This window comes from Protopterus annectens, chromosome 4.part0, assembly GCF_019279795.1.
Source record: "Protopterus annectens isolate FY-2018-M chromosome 4.part0, PAN1.0, whole genome shotgun sequence".
Taxonomy (NCBI): domain Eukaryota; kingdom Metazoa; phylum Chordata; order Ceratodontiformes; family Protopteridae; genus Protopterus; species Protopterus annectens.
Window position 1 is genome coordinate 522,145,585 of NC_056733.1, and position 23,841 is coordinate 522,169,425.

A 23,841-nucleotide genomic window follows, 5' to 3' on the forward strand; every position below is an offset into this window, starting at 1 on the left:
TTGGAATCTGCCATCTTGGAGTGGGCCAAATGCATCGGAGGTTCAGTCTCCAAGAAAGTGCTGAGCAAAGCCAGACAGGATCGCATGGTCTTAGGCACAAGGGATTGGCAGATGGAACAGGTCTTGTAATTGTTTTCCATGCATAAGCAGTAGAGACAATGGATATGCAGATATTTGTATGGGATTTGCCTACCACACTCACACTTACCCCTCCTAGCTGACATCTAATACAGATTATAAAGGGTTAAAATGAAATTGCAGGTGTTCTAGAAGGTTAGTGTATGTGTGTCCAGAAAGGTTAGTGTATGTGCTGCAACAACATAAGCAGTAACATGGAAAAGTACAGAATGTTAAGTTTCATTTCACGAGCCTGAGGCAGTATTCTTTCTAAATCACATGGTAAAATGAAACGTGTTCCTTACTAAGCTACAAATATACATAAGAAGTTGCACATCTGTTTTTTACTAAACTTGACATATTTATATTTGATATTTAGTAATGGTCTGAAGAATAAATTGTATTGTGAACTGTATCAGTTAACATTTTTCTATTGGATAATAGCAGTAGTATGATTGATAAACATGCTTAAAGTTTTCCATTAAAAGATTATAAATTCTTTTGTTTGGGGAGACATGACTTCCTGAGTACTGTCTCCCACACTTGTGTGTTATTTCTCTTGATAAATTTGTCAAAGACTGAAGTTTATTCTATTACGACTAGACCTTAACAAGATGTAGAAGAACAATTTAGGTAAGTAAATGAAGGCTCCCCAAAGGGGCATTTATCTGTCTTTAATGAAGCTATAGTACCAACAACCAAACAAGAATCAGTCTGGCGGATACATGACCTATCTTTGGGTTGGCATCAAGATAATAGTATTTACACTCATATGTCCACCTATGAGCTGAGGTCACACATCAGACAAGGCCTAGAAAAGATTAAACTTTGGTACCCTGGTCAGACATCATCAGTGATAACTCATCTGATCAAAATACTGCAACAGTGATTTCAGTCAGGACATCCTAAAATACACACTAGCAAAAAATTGAAAAAGCATCGACCTAAATGAAACTCGAGACATATAAACATGTCAACAAAAACGCAAACAATAAAAGAAAAACTAAAAAAAAGTTTAAAATATGCCAATCAAAATACAGGAAAACAAATACAAAATAACCACATCAAAATCATATAAAAAACACTAACCTTTAAAAAAATCAGATAAAATACAGTACCGAAAAAAATAATATATATAAAAATAATACTCAACAGCTGCTTCAATTTATACCCTGCATGGAGCATTATGTTTCTCAGATTTTAGTTTAAAAAAATTATCTTTAAACTGTAGCAAACAGCTTGCTACAAATGTAGCGAGCAGTTGCTTCAGTCTATACCCTGCACAGAGTGCTACAAGTGCTCAGGTTTTAGTAAAAGAAAAAAATGGATATTTTTTCTACTTTTAAACTGCAGCAAACTGCTTGATACAATGTAGCAAGTAGTTTGCTAAAGTGTAGACCACACACGGAGCACTACAGCACTTGGGTTTGACTGCAAATGCAATACAATATGATCGGAATGATTGATGGCCAGTTGTGCTTCCTAATAATTTGTGCCTGGGACAACTGCACCTTTCACCCTGCCCTAGCTACAACAATGGGAGGAAGGATCTTGCAGTGCAGATAGAGGGAGCACTTTGTAAGAAGTTATGTAACAATTTTTTTTTCATGTAGTTTTGACAGAAAGTAAGGTAAAAGTTTCAAGGAAAGCATCTTAAAGAGTTGAGTCCGAAGTATAATACTGTCTCTGTTTAACTGTGAGGTAGTGGTGTTATTCTGGAGGGGAGTTATTTATGAACTGACAAATTGAATTAGAGATGGAATGGAGTACAGTGGTGTTACATTTGGAGGCTGATATGATAATCGGAATAAACATACAAAATCTGGGCCAGAAGAACTCCTTTACCAATAGCTGAACTGGCAGCGGCCCAGAAAAGCAGGGGTTTTATTTTTGTCCTGTTTTTTTTACCTTTCTAGGTGAGCATCTCACTTGGGAGATTGACTCATAGGCCTAGATATTTGATAGCTGCGGTTTCAATGACAAAGTTATTTAAGTCATAAATGGTACTGTTGCTTGGGCAGTTACAGAGTCCATGGGGAAAACACAGTTCATAGGTAGGTACTAGGCTATCAACCCAAGGGCCAACGTAAGCCTAGCCAACAAGGTTCCCTGGCTTACGCTACCCAAGAAAGTTATTTTCCTGTGCAACTGTTGAGCAGAGACACAGAAGTGATCCCGGGGTGTATTTCCTATTTCACATCCACTCATCAAGATTTTTCTTGAAGAGTGCTAATGAAGAACTTTGCTTGACATAGATGGGTAACTTGTTCCAGAGTATGGGAAGTCTCTGGGACAGGAATCTATACCTCAAGCATGTCCTGTTTATTGTGGTGACAAGGTTTAGGTCTCTAGAGCGTGTAGCTCGGAGGGATTGGGATTTCTTTAGGTGTAGCATGTCCAACAGCTCTGGGTTTGACATAGCTTTATATGTTAGGTAGCGATCACCTCTGAGTAGGCGATATGCAACGGAGTAGAGCTGGAGTTTCTTGAGATGGTCAGTATAGGGCACTTGTTTGAGGCCAGTAATCCTCTTTGTGAGCTACTTCTCTGGCCTTTCCAGCTGCTGCACATGTCTTGTGAGGTACATTCCAAAAGGGGCATTGTACTCTATAATGGGTCTAATGAGTGTTGAGTAGAGAGGAACAATGACCTCTTTTTTCCTGGATGAGAACCCTTTTATGATGAAGTGTGCCATGTAGAAGGACTTCCTGACTACTGTGGTGATGTGACTATCAAAGGAGAGACTACTGTCCACCTGGGTCCCAAGATCTCTTATCACACATTCGGTGTTAACTAGATTGCTGCCTATGTGGTAGTTCATGGGTACAGAGTTTTTACCAAAGGGGATGACACTGCACTTTTTAGCATTGAGCTTGAGGCCATGGCTCTGACACCAGGCATCTGTCTCAGCGAGGCCCTTCCGTAGGATGTCCACATCATTTGGGGACTTGACTATGGCTCCTAGTTGCGTAAAATCTTATTGTAACAGTAGATATCTTTCTCTTCACTGCTGCCAAGGGATAGCCCAACATCTGGCCAGTAACCAATGCTGTCTGCACCAAAAGGGAGTCACCAACAAGACAGCTACATCCCAGACCTGAACAGTGAGCCTGCACTTTGCTTGTTGACATTCCACATCACTGTGGTATTCTGTGAAAACTTTGAAAGGCCCGGGAAGAAAGAGGGTATGAATACCTTGAAAAGCTAGAAGGAGAGCCCTCATCTCCTTGATTTTGGTAGATCTGACCTCTGATGAGCAGGCCAGAGACCCTGGACCTTGAGAGAACAGATGGAAGCTCCCCATCCCCTGTCCAAGGCATCCAAAAAGAGCTCTGGATATGGAACTGGAGGTTGGAAATGACAGAAAACTTATGAATCCATCACTGAAGCTCGAGTTTGAGACAGGGAAGGAAGGGAGCTAATAAATCCAGGGATGGCGGTGTTGAAGCCACACTGACTTGAGGTACCACTGAAATTTTCTCGTATGGTGCCAGGCCAGAGGCAGGATAGGAATGTTGGAAGATATAACCTGAAGAATCCTGACAAAAGCCCTGGCTGAGACTGAAGACATTGGAAAAAAGTAATCAGAGAGACAGAGTCTTGGGGAAGGAAAATATGCCAGCATAGGAATGGTCTGGATCCTGCAACCTAGAAAAATATGATCCTGAGAAGGCATCAGGACTGATTTTTGAAAGTTTACGGTGAACAGGCTTTGCAACAGTGAGACAGTAAACTGGAAATCCTGAAGCAGAAGCCTGAATGAGCAGGTAATCTAAATAACAAAAATATATGAACTCCTCTCACCCTGCAAAATGCAATGACAAGAATGAGGCATTTGGCGAATACCCTTGAGGCAGTAGAGAGGTCAAAGGGCAAAACAGAAAACTTAAAGTGCAAGAAAGAAACAGAGAAATGCAAAACGTTCCTGAAAAGTGGATGGATGTATAGGGATGTGAAGGTAGGCATCTCTGAGATCCAGAGATACCAGAAAAGCCTGGGGAAGAAGAAGTGGGAACAAGGCTTGAAGGGACAACATCCAAAAAGAGGGGACCTTTAGAAAGGTGTTGAGCTGAGAAAGATATAGAATGGACCTCCAGCTGCCTTTCTTCCTGGAGGCCAGAAACATCCTGGAATAAAAACCCTTCCCTTCCTGGGCAAGGGGTATAATTTGAATGGTACCCTGGGTCAGAACAGCCTGAAGCACCTCTGGAAAGAAAGGAAGGAAGCTGTTATCAAGGAGGTTGACTGATGCCCAGAAAGGGAGGAAGAGATTTCCACACTATAAAATACCCTGGCAGTTGGTGGACAAAACTCAAGATTCTTGTGTGACCCTTAGCCAATGTGGAAAGGACATGGAAAGACAAGGGAACCTGGCCAAGGGACAAGGGAAGCAAACTGTCAGATGGACCCTGGTTTGCCCGAAAAGAAGGCTTCTGAGAAATAGAGGTCTAAGTAGACTTGGCAGAAGATACACGTCTAGAACCCGTTTTACCTTTGGGTGGAGGTCGAGACAGTCTGCAACAAAAGTAGATTTGGAAGGATAATTCCACTGAAACTTATGGATAGGAGAAACAAAAATATCTTTCAACTCCTTCAAGGCCTTTCCCTTACCTTAAGGGACTTAAAAAGTTCAGCAGCAGTAGAGCTAAAAATATTTTTTATTATCAAGAGGAGCATCCAATAATTTAGTCTGAATTTCATCAGGCAAAGCCTGAAGCAAAGCCAAGAGTAATGCCTCAAAACCAAATGCAGCAGCCCTAGAAAATGCATCAGCATCATCTGCATTGTAAATGGAGTGGCGAGTCACTTGAGAGGAAGAACCAACAAAGAAAGGGACAAAACCTTCCCTTCAGAATCAAGGTGGTCAAAACTATTCAAGAATCTTGAGAAAGAAGGGCTAAAATGTACCTATTCATATCAGACTGGCAATTGATAGCCGTAAAAGCCAGGGTGGCAGCAGTATAAACCCTTGTCCCTATTATCCTTGTATGAAGGAAGCAGCTTAGTGGAAGGCAACAGCTTAGAGGGTTTGACACAGACAGAACAGAAGGATCAGCAGAAAGGCATTTATACAGAAATTTACAATCATTAGACACCATGTAAAATCTGGTAGGTTTCTTGGGGGCTGGAGGCTGAGAATCAGGGTCAACAAAGGCTGCTGAAAAGGTATCCAGGAGGGCTGCCAGAACTGGAGGAACAGCAGAAGGTTTGGGAGACTCCATATGGAGGAGTTCATAATACCTTTTCTGAATATTAGAAACCTAAGAATAATCCCACTTGAAAAATTCCATCATACATGAAATAGAAGAATTCTTCCAAGGGAGAATCTGGACTGGCAGAATCCTCTTCTTCAGCCATAGTCCAACACAGAAGAGATCTGAGAAGAGTATGCCAAGGACCATTCCCCAGAATCCAGATCCTCATCAAATGACTCCTGCTACCTAGGCTTCTTAAAAGGAGTAGAGGATCAGGGAGGGGCAGGCACAGAAATTCTTTGAGAAGGATTTAAAGCCATTAAAGTACTGAACAACCCTTAAGTAAAATCCTGCCACTCACACTGGAGAGCTTTAACAGCAGGAGAAATATACTTGTTTTTTTTTTTCTTCTTCTTCTTTTGTGAGACATCCACATGAAGGTCAGACCCCTGCTGACAGACAACCAGTGTAATAATCAGCCGAGGTTCCCTCTCAACGTCCACAGCAAATGTCTGAAAAGCCTCTGAGGACGTGCAAGAAGTCAGATCCATACTGGCCTCTGACAGGGTCATGGCATAGGAATCAGAAGCAACAACCAGACGATCCTCCAGTCTTTCACCAGCCTCAAGAGAGAGACATCCATGGGAGGCTGGACAGCAGCCAAATCAGACCTGAGTTTTTGGGCCTTTTCTTGGTCAGTGGCTGCCCCTCAGGACTGGATGACTCCACCATAGCATCTTGTGCTAACAACTTCAGATGCTGGCTTTCTAAGTAAATAGACAAGGAAGAGAGATGACTACATAGGGTCTTAGGGACAAATGCATGGCAAATGGAACACTGTGTATGGTTGTGAGAAGCACCTAAACATAAAAGATATTGTTCATGACAATCTTTACAGGGGAATCTGCTTCCCACACTGACATTTTCCCTTTCTGGATGACATGTAAACCTATAACAATGAAAATAAAAAAAGATAAGATAAGAAAGAGCCCCAGTGGGGCATTTATCTGAAAACAGCTCAGTAACCACCACAGAAGAATGTTCAAAACAACATTCTTCAGAACAACATTCAATGATGGAATTCAAACTGGAGTTAAGCATGTCTGTAGATCACCTTTATGCCCTATGTCTTGTGCAGGGAGGATACATGTAACGTATGATTCCTATAAACTCTAAAGGCTTTGGTATACTGAATGGACATTGGGCTATCCTTGGCAAGAGATCTCTTATATAAAAAATACTGCAAAGGTGACATGGAAGGACATCTCTTAAATTAATTATTTTGTTTTTTGTAGGGGTTAGAGGTAATTTGTGCTATATTACCAATGCTGATATTGATGCAGATCAGACTGAAGTTGGGATTGGATTATAGATTGGGACAGACAATCTGTAGATAACCATAGCATCTGCGTAAAGGAGTAGCAGAATGTGGGAAAGGCTAAATGACAATTTAAGGAATATAGAACAAAGGGAGAAGGAATGTAGTCTTAAGAGACCCCTTTAAGAAGTTGGGCTGTATCAGAGAGGGTTAACTCTACTTTTACTCTGAAGTGTTTATTTTCCAAAAAGGTTTTGAACCGGGGCAGGAAGTCATTGACAATCCCAATTTCTTTAAGAGCATTTTATGAGGAAAAGGTAGTGAATCAAATCAAAGGCTTTAGGACTTTAATGAGACTGATAAAAAGAGCACCTGTAATGTTACCTTTCTCTATATTTTACAAGATGACATCTTTGAGGGTCCAAAGGGTTGTCATTGTGCTGCAGTCAGGTCAGAAGCCATGTGGTTTGCGGGAGAGGAGATACAGCTGGATGTACTGATCAAGGTGACTGTAGACTGCTTTGTGGGGATCTTTCAAAGGTCTGGAAAGTTGGAGATGTGCCAAAAAATGGTAAAAGTCATTTAGGTAGGTTTGTTTAGAGAATGGCTTAATGACAACCATTTTCCAGGTAAATGGCATGACATTTTTGGTGAGATAAAAATTACAAGAGATGTGTGAGAAGATGGAATAGGTGGGCTCTGCAATAGTAGAGTAACCGGGGGATTAGGATGCCAGAGCCAGGTGGGGAATCAGTTTGGATATTGTTAAGAAAAGCTTCTATATGCTCGTGTTTTATGTCTGAAGTGGAAGTGTGGGGCTGGTAGAAAGAATGTTGACAGTAGAGAGGTTGATGAATTCATAGAAGAAATCACTGGGAGTAAGTTTGCCTTTACCAAACTGTAAAAAAAAAAAAAAAAAAGTAGAGTTGGTGACATCTGGGCTCTTAGATCCTGTAACTAGGTAAACTTCTTTCTAGAATCTCCTTAGAGAGTGTAAAAGATCTGCCTGTTTGGATTTGGGCAGGGACGATTTGTGTCTTCTGACTATTTAGCTATGTTTCTGGGGTACTGACGTGGTGCAATTATTGACAGAGGGGTCTAATTACCACTTAAGCCAGTCTTTATCCCTAAATTTTAATAGTCCTTTCAATTCTTTGGTTATGCAATTGGATTTTTGTGGTTTTTGACAATGTTTTTATTTCTGGAAAGAACTAGTGTCGTTGCTGAAGGAGAATTGTGGTCAGGATGTTTATGGCAATGCTGGAATCATCTCTTGAGAGAATGGTAGACTATTAATATGAAGTGAGGGCAGTTTTTAGCTTAGTTATGCATTTAATTGACTGTGGTCTGACAGCCTTTAGGATTGGAGGGATTTTTATAGACTGGTTTGTGATGGACAGAGAGTAACGGGTCAGTGGTGGCTGACGAATGGTGTAGGCCAGATATGTTCAAGACTGTGGAGGATATGTTTGTGATAATAAAGTCAAGGGAGCAGTGTTTAAAAGATATGAAATTAGGCCTTGTGGGGTTGGGTGACTGACTGCATCAGAATGCGGCTGTTAGAGGTGCAAGTGCCTAAACAATTGAGACTGAAGCTCCTGACAATGACAGCGTCATCATTGAAGGATGAAGCCAGTAGAATTTTAGTAGCAAATATGGGGGGAAGTAGATGTAAATGAGTAAAAAAAAAAAAAATTAAATGAAGAAAAATTTAAGAAAATTTAGTATGAGCTTGACTGGTACTAGCTTGGGAAATGATGTGGTGTTCAGATTGCTCTTTTTTATTTTTATTTTCTTTAAAGATTAATATTCCTCCTCCTGGAATTTTCTCAGGTCTAAAATCATGGAGGAATTTATAGGAAGGAATAAGTTGCTGGAGAGTTCACTGATTTTTACACAACATTTTGCTAACCTGAGTTCAAAACACAGACACTATCTCTGTGTGTATTAACTGAGCATAATGACATGATACAAGCCAGAAGAGTCAGTAGGAGTACGATGACACCTGCATGTAACAGTGCACTGCTTCAGACCAGCAAGTAGGGCCAAAGTTTACTGTGCCATGGTAACTTCACAAAAACAAAGCATAGGTTTCAAGACATATGCTACCTCAAGTATACCCGAGGTCTCCAACCATTTTTGCACCAAGGACCGGTTTCATGTAAGACAATTTTCCCCCGGACCGCCATCACGCACACATAAAAATAAAGCATAATAAAGTGCATAACAAATACAACTCATCATAATGCAGAATCAATGGGAGCCCTGAGCTTGTTTCTCTGCAATAAGACTACCCCAATCTAGGGGTAATGGAACAACATGACATCCTAAGTCTAGGTCCAATCTACTCCATAATTTTGTTTTGGCTGCTGTTATTGCAGAAAACCCCGCTTCACAAACATAGGAAGATGGAAATGGAAGCACAGTTTTCAGTGCTTATTCAAGCAACTAAGTTTATAAGAGCAATATTTAAAATCTGTCCCTATTATTTGTGGCTCTGTCTAGATTTATTGTGCAAGAGGTTGAGAGGTATTGTCAAGAGGTACACAAAGCTAACGGAAACTTCATTCTGAATCTAGCAATTTTCTAAGTTTATAAGAGCAATATTTAAACTCTCTCTCTATTATTTGTAGCTCTGTCCAGATTTATTGTACAAGAGGTTGAGTGGTATGGTCGAGAGGTACACAGACTTAATGGAAACCTTTTTCTGAATATGGCAACTTTCTGAGTTATAAGAGCAATATTTAAACTCTGTCCATATTATTTGTGTCTGTCGAGATTTATTGCATGAGAAGTTGAGAAATATGGTTGAGAAGTACACAAACTTCTTAATAATTGATAATGCTGCTGCCGGGGATTGCTCACACACACACACACACACACACACACACACACACACACACACACAGACACACATACACACACAGTCTGCTCTGCTTTCATGCACGCATTCACTCACACATGCAGACAGAAGCATACACACACACACACACACACACACACACACACAGACACACACACACACACACACACACACACAGTCTGTTCTCCTTTCATGCACATATTCACACACACACACACACACACACACACACACACACACACACACACACACACACACACACACACACACATACTTTTTCTGTTTCGTTTATTTTTATTTTACACTCACTAAACAGCAAAAGCGCTGCTTAGAGAGTGTAAAATAACTCGATCGATTTCACTGTTCACTCACTCATACACACATACACAGTCTCTTTTGCTTTCACACATGCATTCACTCATACACGCTGACAGAAACATAAACACACTCACACACATACATACAAACATTCACTTTTTCATTTCACTCCCTGCCTAACAGTTTCTATGCGGCCTGGAACCAAATGATCCATGGCCCAGTAACAGTCCATGGGCCAGTGGTTGGGGACGCTGAAGTATATTACTACTCTAAACTCAAAGGCATGCATCAGTCTCTTCTGTAACAGGAACAATCTGTGAAATGACAGGAGGACATCTCCCATTACACAGCAGGTGAAGTCAGGAGTTACAGTCAGGTATAAGTGCTGGAAGGCTGACGGTCATTACAGATGTTTATAAGCAGGGTAGATTTTAAAATTACAACAGAAAACCTGAAGAAAGACAAATCCATTCATGAAGGGAAATATTATCTGTAATCTAATTAGGTCTACAGAGTTCACTAATAATCTTCATAACCACAGGTCATTCAACAAATTAAAGGGAGTCATTATGCTTCCTAAAACTGGAAGGAAACAGGGACTTTCCTTTGAGAGTCCAGGGATTATGTTCTGTAAACTACTCTTCTGTTTTTGGTGAGGAAAAGAAACAAGAAATGTAAAATGAAATAAAACATGCACACAATTACTTGCATTTTCCAAGAATAAATGCAAATGTTCAGCAAACAGTACTACAGTCATCCCAGTTAATACAAATGCCAACAAGGCAGACTTCCAGATGATGTTTAACCAAAACAAGAATGCTTTCTCCCATACTTCAGCTCAAAGGCAACCCACAGTGACTTTAGTTTGGTTAATCACAATGTGACTCACCATAGCTCATTTAGTTGAGGTCAGACTACCCAAGGGAATTCAGTAATGATTTGCTCTGCTGGATTGTAACGGGTTAGTCCCAATCAAATGGACCCCAGTGACACTGAGGCAGAACAGCCTGTGTCTGAAGATCATATCTCCAGGGATTTCATCAACATATCACATACATTTTCTTTTTGTCTATAATTTTTATTACTTAATGTGATGACTTTGTATGTAAGCTTAAACTGGAGCTTTTCTCTCTGAGCCTTCGCTGAAAATGGGCACTGTCCCAGTTGGACCATCCCGGTAAACAAATGTAAAATAAATAAATATCATAACGTAACATGATAATATCCCTGGATGCATCTTGAATAGCACAAAGCACAATTTTGCCACACCACTAAAAGCACTGCTCAATCTCAGCCAACATACAGCTTTTGTACCAAATGAATGGAGAAAGTACAGTTGTGTACACTTACCATAAATGTAGATGTTCGAGTGTATTCATCAGTCATCACATTTGGGTTATCTGCCTGCAGGTAGCCATCAGCCAGCCTGAATACCAGAGTCTTCGGATTTCTGCATCGGATGCTGTAGCTTCTTCCATGATGTCAGGTCATCAGGGGTATAAAACATACAGCCGACGTCATTACATCAGTTTTTCTTGCCACAGATGTCAGGCGCCCCCACAATAGGAAGCAATTATATGGTATGGAACACACCCAGCAAAAAGCAAATACACATGATATAATATATGCCAAACAAGAAGGAAAGGTAAAAGTCAAGAGAAGTCAGGGGGTTGGAGGGAGGGTAACCAGGACTGCAACAGTGAATACACTCGAACATCTACATTCACGGTAAGTGTACACAACTGTACTATGTTCTTCGTGTTTCACTGTTGCAGTCATCACATTTGGGTTGATTCCCAAAGCTAAGGAAGAGTGGAAGTAGTTAGAGAGCATTAGGGCTAGCAATCAGGCCCTGTAAGACTGCTGTGGCAAATCCAGCTCTGGATTTAGAAAAGATAGGCAGGTGGTAATGCTTGGTGAAAGTATGTACAGAGCTCCAGGTAGCAGCTTCCAAGATGTCCCTGGTAGGGACTCCTCTGAGAAACGCCGTAGAGGTAGATGCAGCCCTGGTGGAATGTGATCTTATCCCCTGTGGGGTAGGTTTTCCATGGTGCTTGTAGCAAAAATGGATGCAATGGGCTATCCATTTGGAAATGGTTTGCTTTGAAATGGCCTTCCCCTCTGCCCCTGAAGCAAAACTAACTAGCAGCTGGTCAGATTTTCTGAGAGGCTTAGTCCTGTCCAAATAAAATCTAAGCTGTCTGTGCATGTCCAGAGAATGCAGTATCCTTTCCCCTTTATTTTGAGGATTAGGGAAAAAAGTAGGCAAATGAATGGACTGGTTTAGAGCCACACTAGACACCACCTTGGGCATAAAGGATGGATTAGTCCTGAGGGGAACCCTGTCCGCATGGAAGATTATGAAGGGTCCACTGCCATGAGGGCCTGCAGTTCAGACACTCTTCGTGCTGAAGTGATGGCTAGAAGTAAGGCTGTTTTCCAAGAAAGGAATTTCAACTCTGCTGTAGCAGCTGGTTCAAAGGGGGGAAAAGTGAGGTTTTCCAATACAAAGTTAAGGTCCAACGCTAGAGTGGGAGCTCTCCTGGGAGGGTCTTAAATTTTTGGCCCCTCTAAAGAATTGCTTTAGCTGGAGATGAGAGAAGAGGGGTGGCTCTGTATTATAATGTGCTGAAATGGCAGACGCATGAATCTTAACTGAAGAGAAAGATAGGCCCTTGTGGAGCATTTCTGTTAAATAATCTAGAATATGAGGTAAGATGGGCACTGTTGAGCCCATCCCCCTGAGCCTTGTTCCAGGAACAGTATCTTTTCCACTTTTCTGAATAGGATTTTCTAGTACTAGGCCTCCTTGCCTCAAGAATGACATCCAGCACCTGCTTACTGAGGGTTGCTAGAGGTGAGCTCAGGGGGTTTGCCAGGCTGCCAGGTTCAGGGTTTGAAGCTGAGGGTGCAGAATCTGGCCCGCCTGCTGGGACAGCAGGGAAGGGGTCTGAGGCAGGTGCTATGGTTGTAGCACTGTCAGACTAAGCAAAAGGGGGTACCAGTGCTGGCGTGGCCAGTCTGGTGCAATCAGTATTGTCCTTGGCTTGTCCTGTTTGATCTTTAGTAGAGCCTTCGAGAGGAGATTCAGAGGGGGAAAGGCATAAACTGAGAGGCTTTCCCACGTAAAGGACAGGACATCCACTTTCCAAGCTTGACTGTGGGGAGTTCTGGTGCAGAATTTGTTCAACTGGTAGTTCTGAGGGGAGGCAAACAGGTCTGCCTCTGGTTTCCCCATTTGTTCCTCAAGAGCTTGAATATTTTGGGTTCCAGTTTCCATTCGTGTGAGTCCATGAGATTTCTGCTTAAGTCATTTGCCACTGAGTTTAGTTTGGCAGAAACTGAGCTTGTAGGTTCACTTGGTAGCTCAAGGCTGCATTCCACAGAGTCTGCAGAGTGGGTAGGAATGGGTCCCCCCTGCTTGTTTATGTGGTGTTGTCTGTCTTTACCAATAGTTGTCCTGGAAGAATAAGGTCTTTGAAGGCTGTCAGAGCATTCTGTACAGCTAACATTTCTTTTTGATTGATATGCAAGAGCATCTGTTTTGGGTTCCATTTGCCCTGAATGCACTGCCCTGCCATGTGAGCCCCCCCATTCATAGTCTGATGCTTCTGTTGTTAGGGTTTGGGCGGCAGGGGGTAGAGTGAAAGGGAGTCCCTTGTTGTAATACCAGGCCTCTGCCCACCAAAGGAACTCTGTCCTTAGACAAGAAATAATAGGAATCATTGTTTCCAGGTCTTGAGAATGTTGACACCATAGACGTTTTAGATACCACTGAAGTTTCCTCATATGCAGTCTTGCATATGGAATTAACAGAATGCAAGAGGTCGTGAACCCCAGGGCTTGCAGGATTTTCCTTGCAGATAGCTGGGTTTTTGTGGCCAATAGTAGGTTGTCAAGTAAACTTGTTTCTCTGGAGTGAGGAATGCCATCTGGGAAGTTGTGGTCAAGCTTGCTCCCAAGAATACAATCTGTTGGCTGGGTAATAGGTGTGATTTCTTCTCGTTGATGGTGTACCCCAGTGAGGTTAGAAGTCTCTTTACAAATGCCAGGTGTTGTAATGGCAAGTCCTGACTCTGCCTGAATAAGGCAATCTTCCAAGTATGGGTAAAGTTGAATATTTCTCTGCCTGCAAAATGCAATGGCTGAAGCTAGGCACTTTGTGAATACCCTGGGCGCAGTAGATAAGCCAAAGGGAAGTGCAGAGAACTGAAACTGCCATGGAGCCTGCCCTGAAACGTAGGTATTTTCTGCAGGATTCCCTTATTGGGATGTGCAGGTAAGCTTCTTTCAAGTCTAGGGTTGCCAGCCAGGCATCCTTGGCTAGCAAAGGAAGAAGCTGTTGAAGAGTTAGCATTTTGAATTTTGGAACCACCAGAAAGGTGTTGAGACTAAACAGGAACAGTCTTGAATAAAAACCTTGCCCTCTTTGTTCTGCTGGGACAGGTTGAATAGCCCTGATACTGAGGAGAGAGAGCACTTGTTTTGGGGCCTCCGCCCACTGGCTTGGGGGAGGTCTGGCCATCCACGTGGGGGTGGGAGTGAGTGGAACTGGAATCTGTATCCTAGGGAAACTATGTTTAAAACCCATTTGTCTTGGGTAATGAGTTCACAGTTTTTTGCATGCAGGGCGAGCTTTCCTCCTAAGGGATCAAGTAGTTGAGCAAGGCTTGGAAGAGTTAAGGATAAGTCATTGTGCCATTTTTTTCCATAGGGGGGTGGCTTACTACTCCGTGCTTTGGAAGTGGGAGCCCCCCACTGCTTAGATCTGTGCATAGCCTGAGACTGATGTCTTGGTGGTCTGCTGCTCCTGGGTTTGGACTGAGAAGGCCTGGAAGCGACTGGAAAGCACCAGTTCTTTGAAGACCAATGTCTACTGAATCTAGGTGGCTGTACTTGTAAGAAATCTTTAACAGTTTGCATAGATTTAGCTTTTTCCTCAATCCTTTTGAGAACGACTTCTGCTTTGTTGCCAAAAAGGCACTCTTGGTTTAAGGGTGCATCCAGTAATTTAACTTTAACATGATCTGGCAAGTTTTGTTCCTTACGGCAAGCATGCCTTCTAAGTACAGGCCCAGTGACAGCAGCCCTGCAAGATGCTTCTAAAGCATCAAAACCACATTGCAATGTATGTTTACCAACTTGGTCAGCAGAATCCATTAACTCTTGTAAATCTTTGTGTTCAGCACAGTCAGGAATCAACATAATTTTATGTTTAAGTAGTTCCATAATATGCTGCTGAGACTATAAAACTGGCAATTTAAAGCCTTAAAGGTTAAAGTAGCAGAAGTGTATACCTTCTTACCCCATCTGTCTAAAGCTCTAGAGTCCCTATCAGAAGGGGTAAGATTTTTGGCAGTAGTAGCCTTAATGCCTTTTTGTCCTTGGGAAATGGTCTCTGGATCCATAGTAGGATTCTTGGCAAGGAATTTGTGAGAGTCAGGTACTCTGTAGTACCTGTCAGGTTTCCTGGGATCTGGAGGCAAAGTGTCTGGGGTAAGGCTGGATTTCAAGAAAACATCATCTACAATCTCCAGAACAGGTGGGATAGCTAGAGGCCTGTGTTGAAGCAGGTTTAAAAATTCCCTAAGTCTCTTTTTGGACTGAGAATAGTCCTGGCTTTCCCAGTGGAAATGCTCCCTAAAGGTATGCAAGGTTTCACCAAAAGAAAAATCTTCTGGAGGGGAAGCAGAGGGAATGGAATCCTCTGCATCAGAATCCTCATAAGTAGATAAGGGTAAATCTTGGTAGTCAGAAGGAACAGAGATATCAGATTCCTGATCAGAAGAATCAAAAAGAAAATCAGTTCTAGGTCTCTTAGAGGGGGAAGGCTGGCTTCCGCTAATTAAGGTAATAAGGTCTTCAGCTATTCTAATAATTTGTTTTTGAGGCATACGGGCCTGAGAATGTGCTTTGGTCATCGGTTCTCTAGGCGTAGTGCAAGCTTTAGGCCTGAGGAATTCGGTATTCTTAGCTTGAAATTAAGTTGTCGGTTTAATATGAAAATCGGTAGGCCTGAATACACCCTCGGAAGCCAGTGCCTGCACAGCGGCTCTGGACCCATCCAAGGTAGAGACATCCGCAGGTTCCATAGTCGAAGAAGCATCTCGTGGCATACCGAACTCTGAATGGGTCTCAGTAGAGGCCTGCGAATCCATTGTAGCGGATTTCTGGGGCTGCGAAAGCACCTCACTGAGTACCGGTGGACTGGCGACTAGCTTAACGGAAGTGTCGTCAGCAGTTTTGGACCTATGCAGTCTGTCTCTGTCTTTATCCTTATGTTTTTTCGGAAGATCTGTAGTCGGATGGCTTAACAAAGCCATTTCGGAGTACAGAGATTGAGAACGCAAGTATTTAGCTGCAAAAATAGCCCAACAACGAATAGTTTGGGCATTGAACAATGCACAAAACCGACAGCGAGGGATGTCGTGGTCTGGGCCTAAACAGGTGACGCAGTAAGAATGAAAATATCTATGGGTATTTGATTTCCACAGGCAAGACAATTGTTAATTTTTTCTGACATCGGTTAGAGCAAGAAAAAAGGATCCGCAATGGGGTACTTATCTTTTTGAAGACCTCAGGTCTGAAACTCGAAAATGAAAATTTCAGGAATCGGCCAACTGGCACTTGCGAACTGCTTCTGCTTCGGGTACTGCACGGCAAGAAAGACTGATGTAATGGCGTTGGCTGCATGTTTTATACCCCTGACGACCCGACGTCATGGAAGAGGTGACAGCATCTGACGCAGAAATCTGAAGACTCTGGTATTCAGGCCAGCTGAGGGCTACCTGCAGGCAGATAATCCAAATGCGATTACTGCAACAGTGAAACATGAAGAACATCAGCTACAGTCATTCCCCTGCATAAGGGAGGACCTTCCACAGACCCAGGCAATTACAGACCCATAAGTTTGACAACCCTCATATGCAAAGCCATGAAAAAATGTATTATGGAACTAATCAATCAGGACATATGACACCTTCATACCCTGGGCCCATTTCCATCTGGATCCATCACGGGCAGGTCATACTCACTCAACCGGGTGGATTATTTTGAAAAAATCACCAAACCAGTGGACAAATGCAAAATGTTACACACTACATACCTCAACCTGGACAAAGCTTTTAATACAATTCCCCACTCAGGCACAGTAGAAAAGCTAAATAAACTGGGAATAAGCCCCTATCACTCACTGGATTGTCAACTGCCTCACAGATAGGATGCAGATAATCACAACAGGGGAAGTTCTCTCCACAAAGAGACCAGTCAACAGTAGAGTCCCGCAGGGTCCTGTGCTGGGATCTCTTATGTTTGGCATTTAATTTTCTGAAGAAAAAGCCAATGCCAAATGGCTCTGGCTGACTAACACTGCAAGAGAGGAGCAGCCGAACCCCCAAATGACTTAGTCATCCTGCAGGAAGGTTTGTCCCAAATAAATAACTGGTGCCAAAATCATGGAATGAAACTACATGCCAAAAATGCATTACTGTATCCTTTGAGAAGTTATCTACCACAGGGAACAACCACAATGATAACATGCCCCTAAGACATGACCCACTCATTTAGGATATGGGAACTTATGTGGACATTGACCCATCTTTTGACTAACATGCATGAGAAAGTAATTCTATATTATACAGCTTATAAACAAAGGGGTTGTTTCTAGATCTAGGGATGTCATTGTCCTCTTTACTCATCCCTCATTAGGCCAATAACTGAATACCCCCTTTAGTATGCATCTGTCCAGACACATACAACTGGAATGCCCACAGAGATACCGTACAGAACGGGCACAATACCAAAACAACATGTCTTATATGGACCAACTCAAAGCTATCACTCAGTATCCATAGACTGCTAAGAAGTGATGTGTGTCTGACATACAAGGCATCCTCCAACCTATTATTGCTGGATTTACTGCATATCAGCAAGTCAAACAGCATCAGAAATAACTAGAGATCTAAACCTCTTCTGCAATATCAACAGAATGGTTTAAGTTATATCTCGCAGGATACTGGTGCTATGGAACAGTCTCCCCATCCACATAAAACACATTTCAGCCATGTCTATATTAAAGCACTACTTAGACCTATGGCTGGGAAACTAAAAATCTACCTGAAGACTGCCCCCTGTATTACTAATGAACAGAGAGGTCTCCTAAATGATTTATCCCATGAATGGCTCTATTCAAATTATCTAAGGTATGATCCCAGTTATTCTCATTAGGGGTAATATATAATTACTGACCATGGGATGGGTAAGGTCAAGCTATAACCAAATGGGATAGTTTTTTGTCAGCATAAAAAGGGAAAATTGTCTAGGCTTAAAATGTCCCACAATGGCAGCTAGCCTAGTACTTCCCTGTGAACATCAGGCTTGCAAAGTGGGAGGAAGACAGTCCTATGGCAGATGGACTACACAAGACAAGCTTGTTTTCACTGCTACTAAATAAACACCTAAGTGCCATAAAACAGCATACAGGCAATCATCACACAAGCAATCTCTGATTGTGATTTCCCCTTCAGGGAGAGTCTTCCATGTGCTTTGTTCACTACAGTCATTCCTGTTATTTTTTAACAACTGCCAGTGATGAGCGAGTTTCAAACAGGGCTTGGATTAAAGGTGAAGCAATGCCATTCCAGACTGCTCTTAGTGCTGAAAATTTTTATGGGTGGTTAATAAGGTAGCCACAGTTCCACAGTAAAAGGAGCTGAAATGACTGCAGTCTTGGTCTCTGACAGCATGAAATGACATGCTCTAAAACGGTTTCTGTAAATGATTAATTTTTATGACAAGCAAATATGCTTAATGATAAAGAAGACATCAAAAAACATCCTAGGTATTTAAATGATCTATCTGCACGCAAAATGCTTCATGTTTGACTAGTGACATGAGTGTAGGAGTGACCAGGTCAGGGAGGATGTGAATGAATGACCAATGCCAGCTCACCCATCCTGGAAGAAAGGGGACAGCTTGGCTCATTGGAATAGCAACACCTAGATCTATAGGTATATCACTGGTAGCATGATGAGCCTGGCACACCTGCACTGCAGGCTGCGTGATGCTTGGTCAGGAGGTTGTGCACCCTTGGATGCATGCATGCACCTCCTGATGCAACTATAGCAAAGATCGCAGGCTGCTAAGGGGGTAGGAACAGAACTCTCTTCTGGATCTGCAGAATGGCCTGCTCCCTAACACCTGACTTTTGTCTCTACAAGGGAACAAATGGATCAGAGGGCTCCTGCCCTAATGGAGGAATGAATGTCATAATTGAGTGCAAGAAGGGGAGCCATTTAGGTGATTCTGTGGGCCAAGAACAGCAAGAAGTACCAATATTGTGAAACTGAGAGTGTCTTGAAGTAGAGATAGCAGGTGGGTGCAGAACAGAATGCATATTACAATAATTATATCACTATCATAAAAACGTCAAGCTGCTAGTGGCCAAAGACATCTTATTTACAAGACTAAGAAAAGTAAGAGATTTGAAAAAAGATCTGTGCAGGACACTCCATGGATACCCAGCACCCTGATTACTCAAGAAGTATCATCAGGCTGGAATTTAACAAAGAAAGTAAAAAAGTCTCTAGAACCATATTTCTGATATGCTGCCAGACTACAGCATGCATGTTTAATCAGTGTGACTTCATGATTAACAGTCAACTGATTTAAGTCTACAAAAAGACTGCTTCGTTTAACCACAAATAAATTCTATCAAACATACAACTGGGCAAAGTACTAAAAACAACTTTTATTTTGATGGAAAAATAAAACAGAATACACTGAATGAAAATTTCACCATACAGCAGCCACAAGGCACTTTTTACAGATAAGAGGGGATCTGAACTGATCAAATTTAAGTTTTACACTGGTGAGGAGGGCAAATCACATTCCAGTCTGGGGCAGAAAGAGCATAATCATTCAAAGAGGCAGCATATACAAACAGCAAAAATAGGAAACAGTGAGTGTGGCAGAGCTGTCAGGTATGATGAACATCTTCAGTACTGAGAGCTCAAATTGGCAGTGATGGACAGATTTCCTTCCCCACTACAATGAACAATGTTAATGCTGTCTTTGTAATACATTTTTCTTTACAAAAGCTTACAGAAAGATATGATTATAAGGAAGCATAATAAATATCCAACAAAACAAACTGTAGTCTGATTCACTGTGAGCAGGTGTACATAAAGACCTATACACCTTTTAGGTAAATTAAATTACAATTTTAAAAGTTCCTACTTTACTCACAAAAAAACAAAACAGAAACTGTAACTGCTCTAGTCAACATTCTGGACTTCCCTTGGACTAGCGCTAACAACTACCTATATGGCCAGCAGAAATTAAAAGGTAACAAAGCATGACTATGGAATGCTTTTTTTTTTTTACATTCAAGGTGTGCAGTGATGTTCTGTACTGACTCCTTCTCCATGAATTCCACGCTCCACTACTTGAGAATCTAATGACTTCCACCAAAGGTACCCCATACAGTGGAGACGTGCCACAACAGTAAAGAAAACCATCACAGGGTGTTTAATTCATCAGACTGTTTCATTTTTAGTTAACATCTGATCTTCTGACAATCTAGCTCAAATTCCAAGATAATATTCAACCACTGAGTAAAGCAATTCTACTTACATTTTCAAAGTCACCCATGATTTAACATACATTTTTAAATAAAATGACTCAAAGTTAGTGTTTTTTGTCTGGAAGTTTTACAGTCAATATATGTTCCGTATAAGCAGTTTACTTACCAAAACTATTAAGAATGTTATCAAAGTTATTCAGGTAATAGTAGCCTTCACTAATGAAGGTTTGGTTGCCAACTGTGCGGTTCACCAAGCGATAGGATTCAGCTACAGTGCTCGTACTAAAAAACAAGATACATTACTATACATTACCATTAGTATGTCAACATTATTTATGGCTATAGGTGACTATTGATAAACATTATGTACTTCAACAGATAAATAACTGCCTGAGAGAGAGAGAAATAAAATAAAACAAGAAAGTACAGTTGTGTGAGTTGCACTTACCCATAACAGTAGATATTCGAATACCTCATAGCTGCAGTATCCTTAAGGCTATATGGGTTGTGTCCTGCACAGGACATAACTGGCCATCTTCCAAAAGCTCTGGATTCCTCCCACACATTCACTATTACTGCTGACTGGCTAGCCCCTTGACAGGAAATCAGCAGTCAGACTGAAGACTGCTGCCAAGCTTTATTGACAAAAAACAAAGAAGAAGTATACACATCCTGAATCAGTAACATATACAATAACAAACAACTTTATAACCCAATCTATAATTATATACAGAAGTATGGGATGAAGGGTGGGGGTTGCTACTGCAGCAGTGAGGAATTTGACTGTTATGGGTAAGTGCAATTTACTCAACTGCATTATATTCATCATTCCCATTGCTACAGTAGGCTTTAGGTTATATAGGTTGATTACCAATGACTATCCAACCAGAAAGGAAGAAAGATATGGATCCAACACACAGACACAGACAGACACACACACACACACACACACACACACACACACACACACACACACACACACACACACACACACACACACACACACACACCCCGCAGAGGATAGTCCTAGCAAATCCTGTCCATGATCTAGAAAAATAATCAACTTTGTAATGTCTTGTAAAGGAATGTACGCAGGATCATGTAGCTGCCACTAGAATACTCTTTAGACTCCACCCCTTTCCAATATGACATCGAAGAAGCCGGGGTAAAATGAACCTTTATACTGCCTGAAATTAGTTTATCATGGTGGGAATAACAAAAGGCAATAGCTGAGGACAGCCATCTGGAAATATTCTGCTCTGACACAGGTTGTCCTTTCTTTGTCCCAACACAGGAAACAAACAGCTATCTGCTTTTCTAAAGGACTTATTCCTTTCAAGATAGAACTTGAGCTGCTTATGCACATCCACAGTATGTAGAATCCCCCCCCCCTCCCCCCGGGGTTATCAGGATCTGGATAGAACACTGGGAGATAGATGGCTTGGCTTGATTCAAAGTAAACTTAGAAAAAACGGCAACAAGTAAATACATGCGAATCTCTAAAACGGACAGATCACTTCACAAACCAGGCACAGTTCAGAAGTAATCCAAAGGAAACCAAGTATTCCTTTCACAAACCAAGCACAGTCCAGAAGTAATTCAAATGAAAACCAAGTATTCCAGCTATAAAATGTTCCACTGTTGTAAAATAAAAGGCACAATCCAGTTGTAAAAACCTACTACAATTTATTTCTGTTAAGAGATTTTCGTCTAGCTTATAGCGAGACTTCTTCCGACCACATACAGTTACATCACACTGTGCTATAAAATCTGAATCTTCAGAACTATCCTGAATATTTGTGGAGAGGATGGAAAGGCAAAAAAACATTCCTGGCCACAGGAAAGAAAAAGCATCTATTTTCTAGGCTTGTTTGCAGAGAGTTCTGGAACAAAATTTTTTCAGTTGTCTGTTTTGAAAGCCAACACATAAATCTAACTTTGAGGTGTTTTCCAAAACTGTACCAGTTCCTGGAAGATCCCATCATTAAATTTACATTCATGAGGATCTGTTCTCAACCCACTTAGCACCCACTTAGCTTGTCTGCCACTATGCTTTGCTCTGATGAAATGCCGGTATAATCACTCTGAAGTATTAACACTGCCCCTTTTCTGGAAAAAGATAATTGTTTTTATTGTCCTCTTGCCATCTCTTTCTGATTCCCTGTTTGGCTTCAGAAGGAAGGGATTGCTTGTTTTGCTTCTTAGATTGAAAATATGATTTGTAAGATTTGTAAAAGGGGTCCGAAAAATCCTGGAAACTCATCAAATTGTTTGAGGACCTAAGTAGCAGATGGGGCAAACAAAACCTCCTCATCTAATGCTGAATTTAAAATTTCAGACTTTATCTCATCAGAAACCATATGATTACATACCCAGGCATATCTCCTCAATACTGTAGCAGTAGCCCTCAGGAGGAAGTTTACTTAGTAGTTTGTGCTAAAGAGTTTGCCATTTATAGTTCTTTCATAACCCCTTTGGTTCCACAGATACGAGCATTTGTTTGAAATGTGAGGGCATCATTTGATTCTGTCAAAAGGCTTAGGGTCTGCCCACTGGAAGTCACAGTGCAAACTTACTGAGCTCCATTGGAGTGAATAAGTTAAGGTATGCCGTATGTCACAAATATGGTCTTCACATAGTGTATGGCATAAAGGTGACATCTGGACGTACCACCCTCAGAACTGATAGCCCCAGTAGGAGAATGCCAGTCCCAGGAAAACCAAGAGTCAACCAGTACATCCAGGAGGGAACTGGACTAGGGGGAGGAGGGAGGGAGTGAATACTGCAACAGTGAAGGAAAGGAAATCTACTGTTATGTTTTTACACAACGGTACTACGTCCCTCCATTCAAGTGTCGCAGTATCTTAACCTCTGGGAGAGTGCCAAAGCTCAAGAAGAAACTTGGGAGGAGGAAGGCCCAGCACAGCCCTCTAGGAAGCCATGAAGGATGGCCCTAGCAAAACCATCTCTAGCACTGGAGATTCTAACTTGTAGTGCTTGGTGAAACTAAGAACATAAGTCCAGGTATCTGCTTCAAGAACAGAGTTAGTATTCAACCCCTTGAAAAAAAGCACCAGAAGAAGCCACAGTTCTAGTAGAATGAGCCTTTACAGAAGAAGGAAGGCTCCTACCATGAAAAGTATAACAAAAAGATACAGCCTTTGAGATCCAAGAACAAAGAGTTTGCTTGGATACATCCAAAAATCCACCACCTCAAAACAAAACACATGCAACACATACTTCAATAAATCAGTGTGTCAACCAATCACAGCCCTTAAGGCCAAACACCTTGCCTGATACACTAGTAATAGGTGACTCTATAGTCAGACACACTGATGTCCCACTGACCAGGCTTAACAAGGAGAAGGAGAAGGTGACTGTGAGCTGTCTATCGGGAGCTAGGATCCGCCACATAACACACGCACTCAAGTCACTCCAAAGCAAGTAC

The 23,841-nt window shown here is 41.7% G+C and overlaps 1 protein-coding gene across 2 annotated transcripts in view; it reads right to left on the bottom strand.

Annotated features, from left to right (window-relative positions):
- Positions 1-23,841, bottom strand: part of TPCN1 (two pore segment channel 1) — a 1,721,246-nt gene that overhangs the window by 344,042 nt on the left and 1,353,363 nt on the right. For both annotated transcript variants that reach the window (XM_044068445.1, XM_044068446.1), the window contains exon 21: positions 20,560-20,675. In XM_044068445.1, coding sequence (XP_043924380.1) covers positions 20,560-20,675 — 116 coding nt within the window. The remainder of the gene's footprint in view (positions 1-20,559; positions 20,676-23,841) is intronic.